Source organism: Nerophis ophidion, linkage group LG11 (genome assembly GCF_033978795.1).
Source record: "Nerophis ophidion isolate RoL-2023_Sa linkage group LG11, RoL_Noph_v1.0, whole genome shotgun sequence".
Classification (NCBI taxonomy): domain Eukaryota; kingdom Metazoa; phylum Chordata; class Actinopteri; order Syngnathiformes; family Syngnathidae; genus Nerophis; species Nerophis ophidion.
In genome coordinates, this window is record NC_084621.1 from 32,944,336 (window position 1) to 32,961,197 (window position 16,862).

At 40.4% G+C, this 16,862-nt stretch overlaps 2 protein-coding genes across 4 annotated transcripts in view; one reads left to right on the top strand and one right to left on the bottom strand.

Annotated features, from left to right (window-relative positions):
* tex10 (testis expressed 10) overlaps window positions 1-5,339 on the top strand; it is a 38,869-nt gene extending 33,530 nt beyond the window's left edge. The window contains exons 13-16 of the mRNA XM_061915684.1: window positions 2,916-2,996; window positions 3,062-3,249; window positions 3,322-3,529; window positions 5,014-5,339. Of these exons, the coding sequence (XP_061771668.1) occupies window positions 2,916-2,996; window positions 3,062-3,249; window positions 3,322-3,529; window positions 5,014-5,130 (594 nt within the window). The 3' untranslated portion in view covers window positions 5,131-5,339. The remainder of the gene's footprint in view (window positions 1-2,915; window positions 2,997-3,061; window positions 3,250-3,321; window positions 3,530-5,013) is intronic.
* Window positions 5,219-16,862, bottom strand: part of invs (inversin) — a 108,703-nt gene continuing 97,059 nt past the window's right edge. For all 3 annotated transcript variants that reach the window (XM_061915685.1, XM_061915686.1, XM_061915687.1), the window contains 4 exons: window positions 14,735-15,083; window positions 14,483-14,622; window positions 6,028-6,108; window positions 5,219-5,962 (listed from right to left, as the gene is read on the bottom strand). In XM_061915685.1, the coding sequence (XP_061771669.1) occupies window positions 5,844-5,962; window positions 6,028-6,108; window positions 14,483-14,622; window positions 14,735-15,083 (689 nt within the window). In that variant the 3' untranslated portion in view covers window positions 5,219-5,843. The remainder of the gene's footprint in view (window positions 5,963-6,027; window positions 6,109-14,482; window positions 14,623-14,734; window positions 15,084-16,862) is intronic.

A 16,862-nucleotide genomic window follows, 5' to 3' on the forward strand; every position in this document is an offset into this window, starting at 1 on the left:
AAAAAGGGTTGCAGGAGCCAAATTACAGTTTTGCATCTTAAACTTATGGGGATGCAGATCAAACAATTCAATGACATTTCATAATGGTTAGTTGAAAATAATTTGATTCATGTCATGTTTGTGTTGCTTTCTGTTAAGACACAAGTCAGACGTTTGTGTCTTTTTAAGAGAGTTGTGCACACCAGCAGATGAGAGCTAATGAAGGACATGTCATTACATGTTGAAGGAAAATACTTTCAAAGCACTGTGACTGCACTCACATGATTACATGATCACAGCAATTCCTCCTTTCATCGCTGTTAATTGGTCCCAGAGACATGACTGCCAAGTAGTAATCATTAATTATAAATGGAATATTGTCATTGATAGAGTGTAGAAAAACTGTTTGCTACTTTTAAATATATTTTAACATTAGACATTAAATAACACCCTTTAGTCACTTTTACACGAGGGCTGGGCGATATGGCCTTTTTTAAATATCTCGATATTTTTAGGCCATATCGCGATACACGATATATATCTCGATATTTTGCCTTAGCCTTGAATGAACACTTGATGCATGTAATCACAGCAGTATGATGATTCTATGTGTCTATATTAAAACATTCTTGTTCATACTGCATTAATATATGCTCATTTTAAACGTTCATGCAGAGAAGGAAATCACAACTAAGTCAATTGACCAAAACTGTATTTGTTAAACACTTAATATCAGGTGACTTTTCAAATGATGCTTCATATTAGCAGTAATGCTACTTTTGGTAGCAACGCTTTTGCCCCACACTTGACAAATTAAAGTTGTCTATTCGACATCTTCCCGCTTGAAGCCGAACCACCGCCAGACGATGGACCCCCTGCTCTTTTTCTTGGGAATTAATTTTTCTTTCATTTGTTACCAGATCCGCACCTTCTTTCCCTCGTACTACCACTCGCACCACTCCGCTTGCACCACTGCTAACTTTACCCATGCTGCTACCTCTCTGCTCCATGATGATGACGTGAAAGTATGTGACTTATGTAAGAAGGTGCGCTTACTGTCTGTGAGAAAGAGACACAAGAAGGAGTGGGAAGAGCCTGCAGTGTAATGCCAGCAGCCAAGAGCAACTGCGTGAGAAAGAATACTGGAATATCACAATATAGTCATTTTCTATATGGCACAGAGACAAACCTGCGATATATCGGTATATCGATATATCGCCCAGCCCTACTTTACACTCTTTCAATCCAATATAGTAGTGCTGACTGAAGCTGAGCCAATCAGTGGCCACGATGCAAAACCGCATGCTCAGAGTGGCTGGGCTCCTCAGGTGGACAATACTACTGAACTATCGACATTTTTAATTTATTCAGCCATTTTTTATGCTTGAAGATGCTTAATTTAAGGCAACAATTACTATGTTTAAACAAATCCATGTGGTGAAACCGTAATATTTGAAGTGCAATGTGTGGAGGGACAACTGTATCGTGGCAAAAAAACAAGCGTATAGATAATCACATGTGGTTAGACATTGCAATAGTTGGCCTTGTATCAAAGGTACAGTACAATACCAATAACATCATGCACTTTATAATGTAATTTAAAACATTTGTATGCATATACAACACTCAAGACCTTCATTATGTCTGTATGTTTAAATAAATTATGGAATGGTTTAAGCTAAGCAATCAAACAAAGTACTGATATGATCCACTTCCAGAAACTCTTTAAACTTTAAGTGTTTACAAAGTACAAAGAAGAAGAACCATGATAAACATTCTGAATTTATTTCATCCATCCATTCATTCATTCTCAAAATAATCTTACTCATCTCATCATATGAAATATAACTTACTTCACCAATTAGGATTTATTTATTTATTTTGATTGAATTTAATGATGGAGTATATTGTGATTAAATTGAGAACAGGATGTGAAGTTTTAGCAACTGTTATGTAAAAGAAAAGGGGTAGGATTACCGTATTTCCTTGAATTGCCGCCGGGGCGCTAATTAATTTAAAACCTCTTCTCACTCCTGTGCTTACCAAAGGCATGCGGTAAAAGTAAGCATGCGCTAATTATTTTAAAACCTCTTCTCACTCCGGCACTTACCAAAGGTATGAAGTAGAAATTTGAGTGTGATGTAAGCTTGAACCTTAAATCCTACTGAAAACCTCTAAATCTTTTTCCTTTTATGCGATTTCAAATTACCGGTATTGAAATCAACCTCCTCCATTTTGAAAATGATGACAGGGGAATTGTCACTCGTGACGTCACGGGTTTCAACAGGCGGTAATACTAAGAATGCGCTAATTATTTTGCGACGCGGGTTTGACCCGGCAGTAATTCAAGGAAGGCGCATACTATATGCCCTGCGGCAATTCAAGGAAATACGTTAAATAAGCTCTGCTTCTTCCTACTCCTTAAAGTAATGTAAAGTAAAGTACCAATGATTGTCACACACACACTAGGTGTGGTGAATTTTGGCCCCATGCATTTGACCCATCCCCTTGATCACCCCCTGGGAGTGAGGGGAGCAGTGGGCAGCAGTGGTGCCGCGCCCGGGAATCATTTATGGTGAATTTTTGAACATGTTGAAAAGAGAAACTGGAAATTGTGATGTATCATGTTGTATGCTTGCATGTTCGAAATAAACTCAACTTAACTCAACTTTAGAGTAGTCCGTGTGAAGCTTGTAAAGCACTATCGATTTACATGAGTCAACACATGCATGACCTAGTGACTAAACAGTCGCCAACAAAAGTGAGTAGCAAGATAGTTAGGCTGGTGGGGTGCTCCATGAGTGCTGCTGACACTGGGGAGCCACGGTTCATTCAGGCAAGACACAAATTCCAATGTTTACTGAGCCATTCTTGCAGGTGTGTGAGTGTGTACACAACCACAGTTCTTACCTTCCTTCTTTAATGTTGGTGCGCAGGAGGTGTGTCAGCGTCTGGAAAGTTTGGGTTCCAGGTCTCAGTGCTTTGACGTCGTACAAAACGGCATCTATGAATACATGGTGAGAGGATGAAGATGAGCTTGCACAGGTGTGATGATGACTGAAGGAGGTGTTGTGCGTCTTAGATGCAGCTGAAGGTGGTGCCTGACAGCATGGCCGCCAGCCTGCTCCGAGCAGTCTCCAGACTGATGGACCTGACCCTGCTGCCCATGGACCCCGTGATGCGCTTCTTGGCGCGCTGCTGCCTCAGCCTGCTGGCGTTGCTGGTCAGCCGGCGCCAGGAGGACGCGGCTGACGACAGCCGCCACAAAAGGTAAGATTTAAAGTAAAACAAAACAACAAAGCTGGCTTTGAACACGTGTTTTTCCCCCCCGCCCGTGTGCAGGGAGGCCATTTGGGCGGCGTGCGTGACGGCGCTGAGCACCGTGCCGCGACTGCTGAGGATGGTCCTGCAGCTGCGTTTTGGGGACATGAGTGAAGACGAGCTGCCGCTGCTGGGACAGATGTTGATGATGCTGCTGCAGCACACGCCGCTGCACAAGCAGCTGATGGCCAACACTGGTCTGCTGCAGGAGCTCATACAACACCTCACGGTAAACCTTCTTCTGGCAGATCATTCCTAAACATTCAAGTGCTCCTGTTGTATGGAGTACACATACTCAATTAGTAATCAATTATATCTCACCTACTTACAGTTTAAGAGGACAAACCTTGTCAAATGACACGTGTTGATCACAAAGATGGTTATCAAGGTTAAAGGCCTACTGAAATGAGATTTTCTTATTTAAAAGGGGATAGCAGGTCCATGCTATGTGTCATACTTGATCATTTTGCGATATTGCCTTTTTTTGCTGAAAGGATTTAGTAGAGAACATTTACAATAAAGTTTGCAACTTTCGGTGTTAGGAGAAAAGCCCTGCCTCTACCGGAAGTCGCGGACGATGACATCACAAGTGTGGGGGCTCCTCACATATTCACATTGTTTTTAATGGAAGCCTCCAACAAAAAGTGCTATTCGGACCGAGAAAACGACAGTTTCCCCATTAATTTGAGCGAGGATGAAAGATTCGTGTTATAGGATATTGATAGCGACGGACTACAAAAAAAAAGAATAAAAAAAAAATATATATATATATATATATATATATATAAGTTAAAAAAAATGTTTTTAGAGACATTTACTAGGTTAATTCTGGGAAATCCCTTATCTTTCTATTGTGTTGCTCGTGTTTTAGTGAGTTTAATATTACCTGATAGTCGGAGGGGTGTCTCCACGGGTGTCTTGACGCGCAGTGTCTCAGGGAAGTCGACTGCAGCTATGGACGGCACAAGCTCAGCTTTTCTCCGGTAAGAAGCGACTTTTACCACAATTTTCTCACCGAAACCTGCTGGTTGACATTCCGTCGTGATTCATGTTTGCTTGACCGCGCTCTGATCCATAGTAAAGTTTCACCTCCGTGAATTTTAAACAAGGAATCACCGTGTGTTTGTATGGCTAAAGGCTAAAGCTTCCCAACTCCATCTTTCTACTTTAACTTCTCCAATATTAATTGAACAAATTGCAAAAGATTCAGCAACACAGATCTCCAAAATACTGTGTAATTATGCCGTTAAAGCAGACGACTTTTAGCTGTGTGCGCGCGCAGCGCTCATACTTCCTAAAAACCTGTGACGTCTTGCGTACACGTCATCATTACACGATGTTTTCAAGACAAAACTCCAGGAAATTTAAAATTGTAATTTAGTAAACTAAAAAAAGGCCATAATGGCATGTGTTGCAATGTTAATATTTCATCATTGATATATAAACTATCGGACTGCGTGGTCGGTAGTAGTGGGTTTCAGTAGCCCTTTAAGGTCAGGTTGATCAAAATAAATACTAATCAAATATACTGTATATTTCGGAGTATAAAACCCAACACCAAGAATAGACATTTGAAAGGCAATTTAAAATAAAGAATAGTGAACAACGGGCTGAATAAGTGTACGTTATATGACGCATAAATAACCAACTGAGAAGGTGCCTGGTATGTTAACGTAACATATTATGGTGTGTGTGTGTGTGTGTGTGTTACAGAGGTACTCCTGCGGTGCGACCAGGGAGCAATGGCTGACCGACCTGCTCTACTGTTACAGCGTCACCGTGGCTAACGGCACATCCACTCACCGCGGCAACCTCCGAGACATGTACTGATCCACATGAAAGTGCGCACACACACACACACACACACACACACCCACACACACATACGCAAGCGCACACACAACACACACACACACTGTGGGAGCAGTTTTTTTTTTAATTGTTGCAAAAATAAAAATTTTTGGATCTTTCAACATGCTTTGAAATGTGGACATTATTTTTTCTTGGTTAATAAAACAAGGACAGAAATCCAAAAACAATGCAGCTGATGTTTGAGTCCATTTTTTTCTTAGTAACAGTTTATAGGGACAAGCGGTAGAAAATGGATGGAAGTAAAGAATAACAATAACTATTACATTGAAGTGTAACTCGTGTGTTTTAACAGCACAGTTCACAAAAGCCATGAAAAGGAATGCATTTTGTGGTGTGTGTGTGTGTGTCTGCAGGTGGGCTGTCTGTATGAGCGGCTGTTGATAGAGCACCTCATTCTGCAGAACCAGAGGAAAGGTTATCTCAGTTTGTGAGCAAGCGCGCCAAACGAGGAGTTGTCTATGTGTTTGTCTCACAATGGAAGAAAGGTTATCTTTTTACATGTGCCTTTCTGCACATGTAACCCACGCCCAATGATGTCACCTTTCTCACGTCACGCTGCTTAATTTTAGAAAGGAGCACGCTTCCAGCAAACAATGTCCACTGTAATGTGAAGGCTTTTTTAGCCAGCTGAGAAAACATGCAAAACTTTAGAGTGTGTGTGCGTGCGTGCGTCAATGTTTTCCACGATGGCCCCGGCCCCCTTGTCCAGCGCTATGAGGCCTCAGGTGGTAGGAAAACTGCCTGGCTTGATTCACTGCTTCAGTCAGATGCACGTGGTCCAAACCGCTCACTGGAAAAGTCAAAAGCTTTACAAGCGCTCCGTAATAGTGTGTGTGTGTGTGTGAATGGACTTACATAGGCCCAGAGTATGTAGAGGCAGGTCCAGATGCAGCTGAGACCCTCCAAGAGAACGACCCCACATGGACATGGAGTTTCCTAAAAGGGACATTAAAAAAGATGACAATCAATCTAGGATTTATCCATTTTCTACCGCTTATTCCTTTTGGAGTAGCGGGGGGCGCTGGTGCCTATCTCAGCAACAATCGGGCGGAAGGCGGGGTACACCCTGGACAAGTCGCCAGCTCATCGCAGGGCCAACACAGATAGACAGACAACATTCACAATCACATTCACACACTAGGGCCAATTTAGTGTTGCCAATCAACTTATCCCCAGGTGCATGTCTTTGGAGGTGGGAGAAAGCCGGAGTACCCGGAGGGAACCCACGCAGTCACGGTGAAGACATGCAAACTCCACACAGAAACTTGTTCTCATGTAAACAAAATTGAGAGCATGATCACAAAAACATTATAGTAATGTGGCCAATAACTTTTGTACCGTGGTTCAACACACAAAGCAAATATGGTAAGGGAAAATATGAAAAATTAAGATATTCGTTAAACTTGCAGGGGATTTGTTTTTTCATGTCCAAAAATTAAACCTCCCATAAAAAGGTCAACACATTTTGTAATAAATAATGTGACCAAGAGCTTTTGTAATTCAACACAAAATAAATATGGTAAGGGAACATTGTGTGGGCAGATGTTAGTTTAGGTGTTTTGATTTTAGGGCATGTGCCTCACAATACGAAGGTCCTGAGTAGTCTTGTGTTCAATCCCGGGCTCGGGGTCTTTCTATTTGGAGTTTGCATGTTCTCCCCGTGACTGTGTGGGTTCCCTCCGGGTACTCCGGCTTCCTCCCACTTCCCAAGACATGCACCTGGGGATAGGTTATTTGACAGCACTAAAATTGGCCCTAGTGTGTGAATGTTGTCTGTCTATCTGTGTTGGCCCTGCGATGAGGTGGCGACTTGTCCGAGGTGTACCCCGCCTTCCGTATGAGTGCAGCTGAGATAGGCTGCAGCACCCCCACACCCTCAGTAAAAAGTGGATGGATGGATGGATGGTTGGTTGTCCACTGAGATGGAAAATTGTCTTTTCAAAATTGCCTCGTCCAATGGTCCTCAAAACATGTTTTTTAACCAAGTAGCACTTCAGAAAACACTTGGTTGTCCAAGTACCAACATAATGACCAACATTACAATACAGTGGCAAAGTAGGCCCAAGTATTCATTAAAAACAAGGCAGAGAAGTATATTCAATATTTGGGGCAGTGCAACATTACACACAGTTCAAACAGTAACACTATATTTAGGAAAATAAAACACTGTTGTTAAATAATGAATCACATTATTAATCAAGCATAAGCTGACAAAAACCTTCACCATCAAATGCAAGTTTTACTAATAAAACTGGTCTTTCTGCAAACATCCTGACCGGACAGGACCCATTTCTTTCATGCCCGAACAATAAAAAACCACATTTGGGAAAACTGCGGCTTGCGGAAAGCTTAAAAACATAAGTCATTATGATATGTGCTTGTTGAGGCAGCTTTGGAAACAAGAAAAGGAAGAAGAGATGACAGATATGCTGAAATCTTCCAACCAAGGCTTTATAATTCATGTTGTGCTTACACAAGTCCTGCAATTTAATGTATATATTTATATTGCATACAGTATATTACAACATCATGATGATTAAAGGTGACAAATGACCAAAATAAAAGACCAACAAAATGTTTTTTTCCACCAAATTAGTCTAAAAGAGGAGTGCCCAATAGGTCGATCGCAATTTACCGGATGATTGCCGTGCATTAAAAACAATAAAAATGACATAAGTCTTTCACTATGACGTCATGCTGGCTGCTACGAGCTCAGTATGAAGAAAAAAAAAAACATCGGCAGAAATGCGAGACAAACAACACTCTTTCTCGCCAAAAACATGCTGTCAAAAGTCTAAAGACAGACCATACAGTTATATATATATATATATATATATATATATATATATATATATATATATATATATATATTCCATCCATTTTGTACTGCTTATTCCCTTTGGGGTCGCGGGGGGCGCTGGTGCCTATCTCGGCTACAATCGATATATGTGTGTGTGTATATATATATATATATATATATATATACACCCATATATATATACAAACATACATACATACATATATACACACAGATGGAGCCACATGTACCATGATTTGAGAATCACTGCTCTAATCCAAACCATTTTAACTGTATAATTTTTTACACACACAACAAATTAGTTAAGGAAAATATAAAAATGAAAAAACGTAGATTGTTTTGATAAAAAGAAATGAGAACACCAAAAAAAGTAATTTTTCCCATGTCCAAAAAATTAAATGACACCACGATAAAGATTTCCAAACTTAAAAAAATATTTGAAAATTGCAGATTTTTAATTCTTTTTGTGTCTGACAATCATTGTTACTTTAACTTTAACTTTATTCCGCTGTTCCATGTTGGTATGGAACATTTTACAATCCTTTGTGTGACATTTTCTTTGTAAAATCTATCATCTTTTTTATAATCTTTTTAATCTTCTATCAGTTATTGGAAACTGTACTCATGTTTAGACATTAACTGAACCTGCACAGTGGCCTAGTGGTTTAGAGTGTCCGCTCTGAGATCGGTAGGTTGTGAGTTCAAACATCGGCCGAGTCATACCAAAGACTATAAAAATGGAACCCATCAAGGATTGGAATTGGGGGTTAAATCACCCAAACTGATTCCCGGGCGCGGCACCACTGCTGATCACTGCTCCCCTCACCTCCCAGGGGGTGATCAAGGGTGATGGGTCAAATCTAGAGAATAATTTCGCCACACTTAGTGTGGGTGTGACAATCAATGGTACTTTAACTTTAACTTTTAACTTGACCTATGACTCATCCAAGAGAATTCAGTTGTATTTAGGTCTGGGTTCTGTCTTTTGTTAATTTGGAAGTCACGCTAATAACAGCTGTTAGTTGTATTATGTAGAATAGGGGCAGCATAGCTTGGTTGGTGGAGTGGCTGTGCAAGCAACTTGAGGGTGCCAGGTTCGATTCCCGCTTCCGCCATCCTAGTCACTGCCGTTGTGTCCTTGGGCAAGACACTTCACCCACCTGCTCCCAGTGCCACCTACACTGATTTAAATGTAACTTAGATAATGGGTTTCACTATGTAAACCGCTTTGAGTCACGCGAGAAAAGCGCTATATAAATATCATTTATTTCACCATAATTGTATCAGTTGTGTTACGCAAGAATATGCAATTAGCAATTAGCTCAAGGTGTGAATTCAAGCGCCTCAATGATGGACAGCGGGACCCAGTTTCAGGACTGCCAACGCATGTGTGTGTGTGCGTGTGTGTGAGTGTGTGTGTGTTTGTGGGCCCATGTTCAGCGGATCGCTCTACACTGTTGACATTCCCGCTGACAGCGGTGAACTTTTCACGATGCCACGACTGTCAGGGGGACAAACGAGGAAGAGAAGGAGGAGAACGTTACGTCACGAGGTAGCGTCGGAACACCGTCGGTCTTTCTGTCCGCTTAGCAACGCTCTCCCATCATCACCCGCTGATGTGTGATGAAGGTCAGGACTGTCGGGAGCGCACCAAACAAGATTTGCGTGTTGAAGATGCTCTGATTTGTCTTATGATAGTATGTACAACTTGTATTATTATTATCACTGCGGAAACAATATTGTTCTCCAGAAGCAGGCGTAGCCTCAGAATGATCAAGGACTATAAAGTATTAGGAGACCATTTTGGTTCGCTGAACCTAACATTCTAATGTGGCAAAAAGCCCATAAAGGAATCGAACCATGCGGCAACACTGGTTCCACAGAGAAAGCGGACATTCTGAAAACTGCACTTCTCGGTACGACAACAACTAAATGGCTCCCATGAAGGGTCAATTTTAGGCAACTGCTATAAATTGTGGGATTTGACAAGCTTGTCATCACATTAAATAAAAGAATAAAAGTCCCGCTTGACACAAGATTGATCTGAGCTTAGATTTGACTCTGCCAAAATGAGAGCATGACAAGAAATAATATTTATTTTTTGGTTCACTACTATGTTCTTAGACTTGTCCAGGGTGTACCCCACCTACCATCCCATTGCAGCTCACCATGGATGGATGGCTGGCACTTTGTTTTTAAATTGTTTAAATGCATTCATATTATTATTGAATTAATACTCAAATTGCATTTAGATTTGTGGGCGGCACGACACGTATAATATATTCTATTTAATTTTCTATAGCTAATTTACAAATGGCTTTTTTTATATTATAAACATATTTAAGTATTATTATAATTTTAATTTTTGGGGTTAAAATATTTAATTTTATTGTATACTATTTAATGTGGCAAATTAATTATTATTTGATTGTTACCCCAAGTTCATTAGATTTCCGGCAGGTAAAATACATTTAAATATATATTATTTAATTTCCTAAAGATACTTTATTAATGGCTCTTTCTTTTTATTTCATAAATGTATTTACCGTAAGTATTATTTTATTCAGATTTTGGGGAGGGTTTTATAGAACAACAATATATTGTTTTTTAGTATTTTATTTATAATTTAGTCTTTTTCAGGTTAAAATATATTATTTTAATGTGTACTATTACATTGATTTAAGTTATTATAGTTACTACGGGGATAGTTTGATTGACAACACTAAATTGGCCCTAGTGTGTGAATGTGAGTGTGAATGTTGTCTGTCTATCTGTGTTGGCCCTGCGATGAGATGGCGACTTGTCCAGGGTGTACTCCGCCTTCCGCCTGAATGCAGCTGTCCCAAGAGGGACAAGCAGTAGAAAATGGGTGGATGGATGGATTATATTTACTACGCTGCAAGCATATATTTTTCCAGAAAGTGATACCTCAATTTACGAGTATTTTGAGAAACGAGCACCCTCTTGGCTTTTTGTTATGCTTTAAAGTTGCGAGCATAATATGACTACCAAGATAATTGCTATCCTCCAACCAGCAGAACGGAGTAAGTGAGTGCGAAGGAAATAATCTGACGACTGAACCAGAGAAACAAACCATGGAAAACATGTCCGGGCAACCCAATGAAGCATCACCATTCGTCCACATCACATGGGCAGCAGCCAGCCATACGACGGACATTTATCCATAAAAATATCGAGAGTGTGGTTGACGTGTTTCAGTTTGTTCTCTACAAACTGTACGGTGAAGCGTTACTTTTGGCACACAGACATACATATCGCTTGTTGTCAACTCCGAACTCTCCAGTCCCTCACTCAAAGACGTCCACGTGCAACATAAACAACAATTTCCTGAGTTCCTATTGTTACACGATGTAGAAGCAGGTTAAAAGTCTGTTAAATGCTGAAAAATATTGTTACCTTATTATATAAAACCACACACTAATTAATACAATATTTATTATTTAAAAGTATTATTTTTCTTTTTTAAAAGTCACCTTACATGTTAAAATTGTGCTGTTTTGGTCGGGTCATGTTTTAATTTCAATGATTTGAGATACAAGCTCGGCCCTGGAACCAATAGAGCTTGTAGGTTAACGTACTTCTCTACTGTATTGTTAAAGTTTAACTTTAGTGAAATTTCTTCTGGCCTAAATCATAATCTTGAATCTTTTTAAGTTTTTTCACTTAAAAGTTTATAATTAAATTTATTTGAGTATTATTTCAGTTAAATTTACTCAGACATTTTGGGGGTAAATTAACTCAATTTCTTACTTATATCAGCATTTTTTTTTCATCTAATGATGCAGCTGAGATTGGCTCCAGCACCCCTTACGACCTGAAAGGGCCAAGCTGTAAAAAATGGATGGATGGATTAAGGAATTATTTTAGTTTTTAAATATTGTAATAGGGCAGCACGGTGGGGACAGGGGTTACTCCATGTGCCTCACAATACGAAGGTCTTGAGTAGTCCTGAGTTCAATCCAGGGCTCGGGATTGTTCTGTGTGGAGTTTGTGTGGGTTCCCTCCGGGTACTCTGGCTTCCTCCCACCTCCAAAGACATGCACCTGGGGATAGGTTGATTGGCAACACTAAATTGGCCCTAGTGTGTGAATGTGAGTGTGAATGTTGTCTGTTAATCTGTGTTGGCCCTGCAATGAGGTGGAGACTTGTCCAGGGTGTACACCGCCTTCCAACCGAATGCAGCTGAGATAGGCTCCAGCACCCCCCGCAACCCCCAAAAAGGGACAAGCGGTAGAAAATGGATGGATGGAAATATTTGTAATATAAATGTTCAACAATATTCTTTTATATGTACAAACCCCGTTTCCATATGAGTTGGGAAATTGTGTTAGATGTAAATATAAACAGAATATAATGATGTGCAAAACATTGTCAACCCATATTCAGTTGAATATGCTACAAAGACAACATATTTAATGTTCAAACTGATAAACTTTTTTTTTTTTTTTTCAAATAATCATTAACTTTACAATTTGATGCCAGCAACACGTGACAAATAAGTTGGGAAAGGTGGCAATAAATACTAATTAAGTTGAGGAATGCTCATCAAACACTTATTTGGAACATCCTACAGGTGTGCAGGCTAATTGGGAAGAGTTGGGTGCCATGATTGGGAGTAAAAACAGCTTCCATGAAATGCTAAGTAATTCACAAACAAGGATGGGGCAAGGGTCACCAATTTGCAAGCAAATTGTGGAATAGTTTTAGAACAACATTTCTCAACGAGCCACTGCAAGGAATTTAGGGATTTCACCATCTACGGTCCGTAAAATCATCAAAAGGTTCGGAGAATCTGGAGAAATCACTGCACGTAAGCGATGATATTACGGACCTTTGAGCCCTCAGGCGGTACTGCAACAAAAACCGACATCAGTGTGTTAAGGATATCACAACATGGGCTCAGGAACACTTCATAAAACCACTGTCAGTAACTACAGTTTGTCGTTACATCTGTAAGTGCAAGTTAAAACTCTACTATGCAAAGCAAAAGCCATTTATCAACAACACCCAGGAACACCGCCGGCTTAGCTGGGCCCGAGCGCAACTAAGATGGATTGATGCAAAGTGGAAAAGTGTTGTGTGGTCTGACGAGTCCACATTTCAAATTGTTTTTGGAAATATTCGACATCGTGTGATCCGGACCAAAGGGGAAGCGAACCATCCAGACTGTTATCGGCGCGAAGTCCAAAAGCCAGCATCTGTGATGGTATGGGGGTGTATTAGTGCCCAAGGCATGGGTAACTTACACATCTGTGAAGGCACCATTAATGCTGAATGATCCATACAGGTTTTGGAACAACATATGTTGTCATCCAAGCAACGTTGTCATGGATGCCCCTGCTTTTTTCAGCAAAACAATGCCAAGCCACATGTTATAACAGCGTGGCTTCATAGTAAAAGAGTGGGGGTACCAGACATGTCTCCCATCGAAAATGCGTGGCGCATTATGAAGCGTAAAATACGACAACAAGACCCCGGACTGTTGAACGCCTGAAGCTTTATATCAAGCAAGAATGGTAAAGAATTCCACTTTCGAGGCTTCAACAATTAGTTTCTTCAGTTCCCAAACGTTTATTGAATGTTGTTAAAAGAAAATGTGATGTAACACAGTGGTGAACATGCCCTTTCCCAACTACTTTGGCACGTGTTGCAGCCATGAAATCCAAAGTTAATTCTTATTTGCAAAAAAAAAATAAAGTTTATGAGTTTGAACATGGGCTTCACGGTGACAGAGGGCTTAGTGCATCTGCCTCACAATACGAAGGTCCTGAGTAGTCTGGGATTCAATCCCGGGCTCGGGATCTTTCTGTGTGGAGTTTGCATGTCCTCCAAGTGAATGCGTGGGTTCCCTCCGGGTACTCCGGCTTCCTCCCATTTCCAAAGACATGCACCTGGGGATAGGTGGATTGGCAACACTAAATTGACCCTAATGTGTGAATGTGAGTGTGAATGTTGTCTGTCTATCTGTGTTGGCCCTGCGATGAAGTGCGACTTGTCCGGGGTGTCCCCCGCCTTCCGCCCGATTGTAGCTTAGACTGGCACCAGCACCCCCCGCAATCCCGAAGGGAATAAGCGGTAGGAAATGGATGGATGGAGTTTGAACATTAAATATCTTGTCTTTGTAGTGCATTCAATTGAATATGGGTTGAAAAGGATTTGCAAATCATTGTATTCCGTTTATATTTACATCTAACACAAATTTGCAACTCATATGGAAACGTAGTGTGTATAATATTTTTATTTTTATTTTATTTTAAGTATGCGTGTTTAATATTTCATTTAAGACTTTGGAACGCTAAAATAAACAATTTTATTTGCATAAAAATGTTGTAGGTATAGGTTTATTAGTATTGTATGCATTTTTGTTATACTAGTATTCTTGCACTTTTATGTATTTTTTTCCAATATCCTATTTGAATTGTAATAATATTATCTTACAGTTTTATAGATGTACAAGAACAAAACTCTTACCATAAATGTTTTGCAGCGGCGAGGTTTTACTCGGCACAGGTTTAGCAGACGAAGCTCGCATCTCAGTCTTCTTCTTCCTGGTGAGATGAAGGCCCTCTTTGCGGGCCTTGACTCGTTCTGTGCGTCTGCGTGCGAGCGTCCTGGAGACACGCATGTGTCGGAGAACACAACAAACAAAGCAAAGCGACAGCTGGTTGGCTCACAAACGTAAACAGAAGGCAAGCTGTAAAGTCACCGCTTGCCTGAACTCACCTTCGCCACGCTCGCTGGATGACCCTTGCCGCCTCGTGTCTCCTCCTGCACCCCTCCTTATCTTGTCCCCTTGCCGCGTGCGTAGCGTAGTGAGCTTTTTCTGTAGTGACATCTTTGTTTTTTTCTCGAGCGTGCTTATGGTGTCTGTGCTTCGGGGGATCCGCCTTTTTGGTAGAGACGCTCTCCCTTGAAATGGCGCTCATGGAAGGCGTGCTAGAGGAAGGTCTTAGTTCTCGGACTTTAGCCAAGGAGGGTCTGGATGCTGCTGGTGTTGTCGTGTCGCAGGTCATGTGACTTTGAGTGTCTGCTGGATCGGCTGCTTTCCTCCTAAAGGACCTGCTTCTGTGGCCTTACATTCATTTGAGAAACATTTTTAGCTGAGCAAGAAAGCTAATCCAACTTCTTTCATACTGGAAAAAAATGAAAGTGCGTAAACTTGACTAAACGCTTAAAACATGCCTGCTGTCAATGCAACATTTTACGCAATTATTAACACTCAAACCCCAACATTGAATTCTTAATCTACGGTATTGTCTTAGAACCTATGATTCAAAGTCAAGGCCCGCGGGCCAGAATTAATTATCTGTGGCCCCTGGGATGATATTTGATCAGTATGAGATCCGGCCCGCAGGCCAGTGCTGCTGTTTTGCACGCACCAATTCTCCATCAGTGTTGGCGCTAGAAATTTTCAAAATGGGTCCCAGGGCCCCCATCAAGTCATAAAAATGGGGTCCCACAGTACATTTTTGGGGTCCCACTTTTTTTGTAACCGTTTTGAAAACTAATGATAAATGTATGCATTATCCTGTTATATCTCACATTCTATATTGTGTTTTTGAAAAAGGTTGTCTAAACGCTACTTTATTCATAAAAAAAAATAATACAAAAGAAAACAAATGTTTATGCATATGTAAATGTATTCAGTCATAAACATTCATTCACTTTCTTCTTTCCTTCATGGAACTAAATTTTACTGCTGCCGGTATTTTTTTCTATTTTTTTATTGGAATATTTTCAAAATGTGTTTGTTCTATTCTTGGCTGAAGTAAAACAATGAAATGGTCTTTTTTTTTTTTTAATTTTTAAATGCCATGATTTTATTAGTCATGCTTTTCCTCCAAGCGGCCCCTGAGCTAAAATGAGCTTGACACTCCTGTCTTAGAAGCATATTATGCACTGTTGTGACTATTCCATTATTACTACTATTTCAAATATGCCGCCAGCCTTTCATCTTCTTATACTTCTTCAGCTTTGTTGGAACATTTTGGGTCCAAATCAATCCTATAATGATTCCAGATGTTTTAATTCCTAGCAACAAGCATGCCATACACTGTTGTGACTAGAGATGTCCGATATTATCGGCCGATAAATGCTGTAAAAAGGAATATCGGAAATTATCGGTATCGGTTTCAAAGCTATCGGTATCGGTTTCGATAAGTACAGAGCGCTAATAAACCTTAAAGGCACTGCCTTTTCGTGCCGGCCCATTCACATAATATCTACGGCTTTTCACACACAAGTGAATGATCAAGTAATCAAATTCAATCAAAGTTGGTCAACTACGCAATGCATACTTGATCAACAGCCATACAGGTCACACTAATGGTGGCCCTATAAACAACTTTAAGACTGTCACAAATATGCGCCACACTGTGAACCCACACCAAACAAGAATGACAAACACATTTCGGGAGAACAACCGCACCGTAACACAACATAAACACAACAGAACAAATACCCAGAACCCTTTGCAGCACTAAGTCTTCCGGGACGCTACAATATACACCCCCGCTACCACCAAACCCCCCCCTCTCCCGAAATCTGAGGTCTAAAGGTTGGCAAGTATGCTCTAGTATACTCTGGACTGAAGCTGTGTGCCTTCATTGTTTTTGTAGCTGTTGTTTTGAGGCATGTTTAAAAAAAAAAAAGAATAATGCACTTTGTGAAAGTCAAAGTATAGTATTTCCCATAGTTGTAATGGGTATCAGGATTATCTCAGGGAGAGCATGTCCCAAATTCCAATCTACTGTTTTGAGGCATGTTAAAAAAATATATCGCACTTTGTGACTTCAATAATAAATATGGCAGTGCCATGTTGGCATCTTTTTCCATAACTTGAGTTAATTTA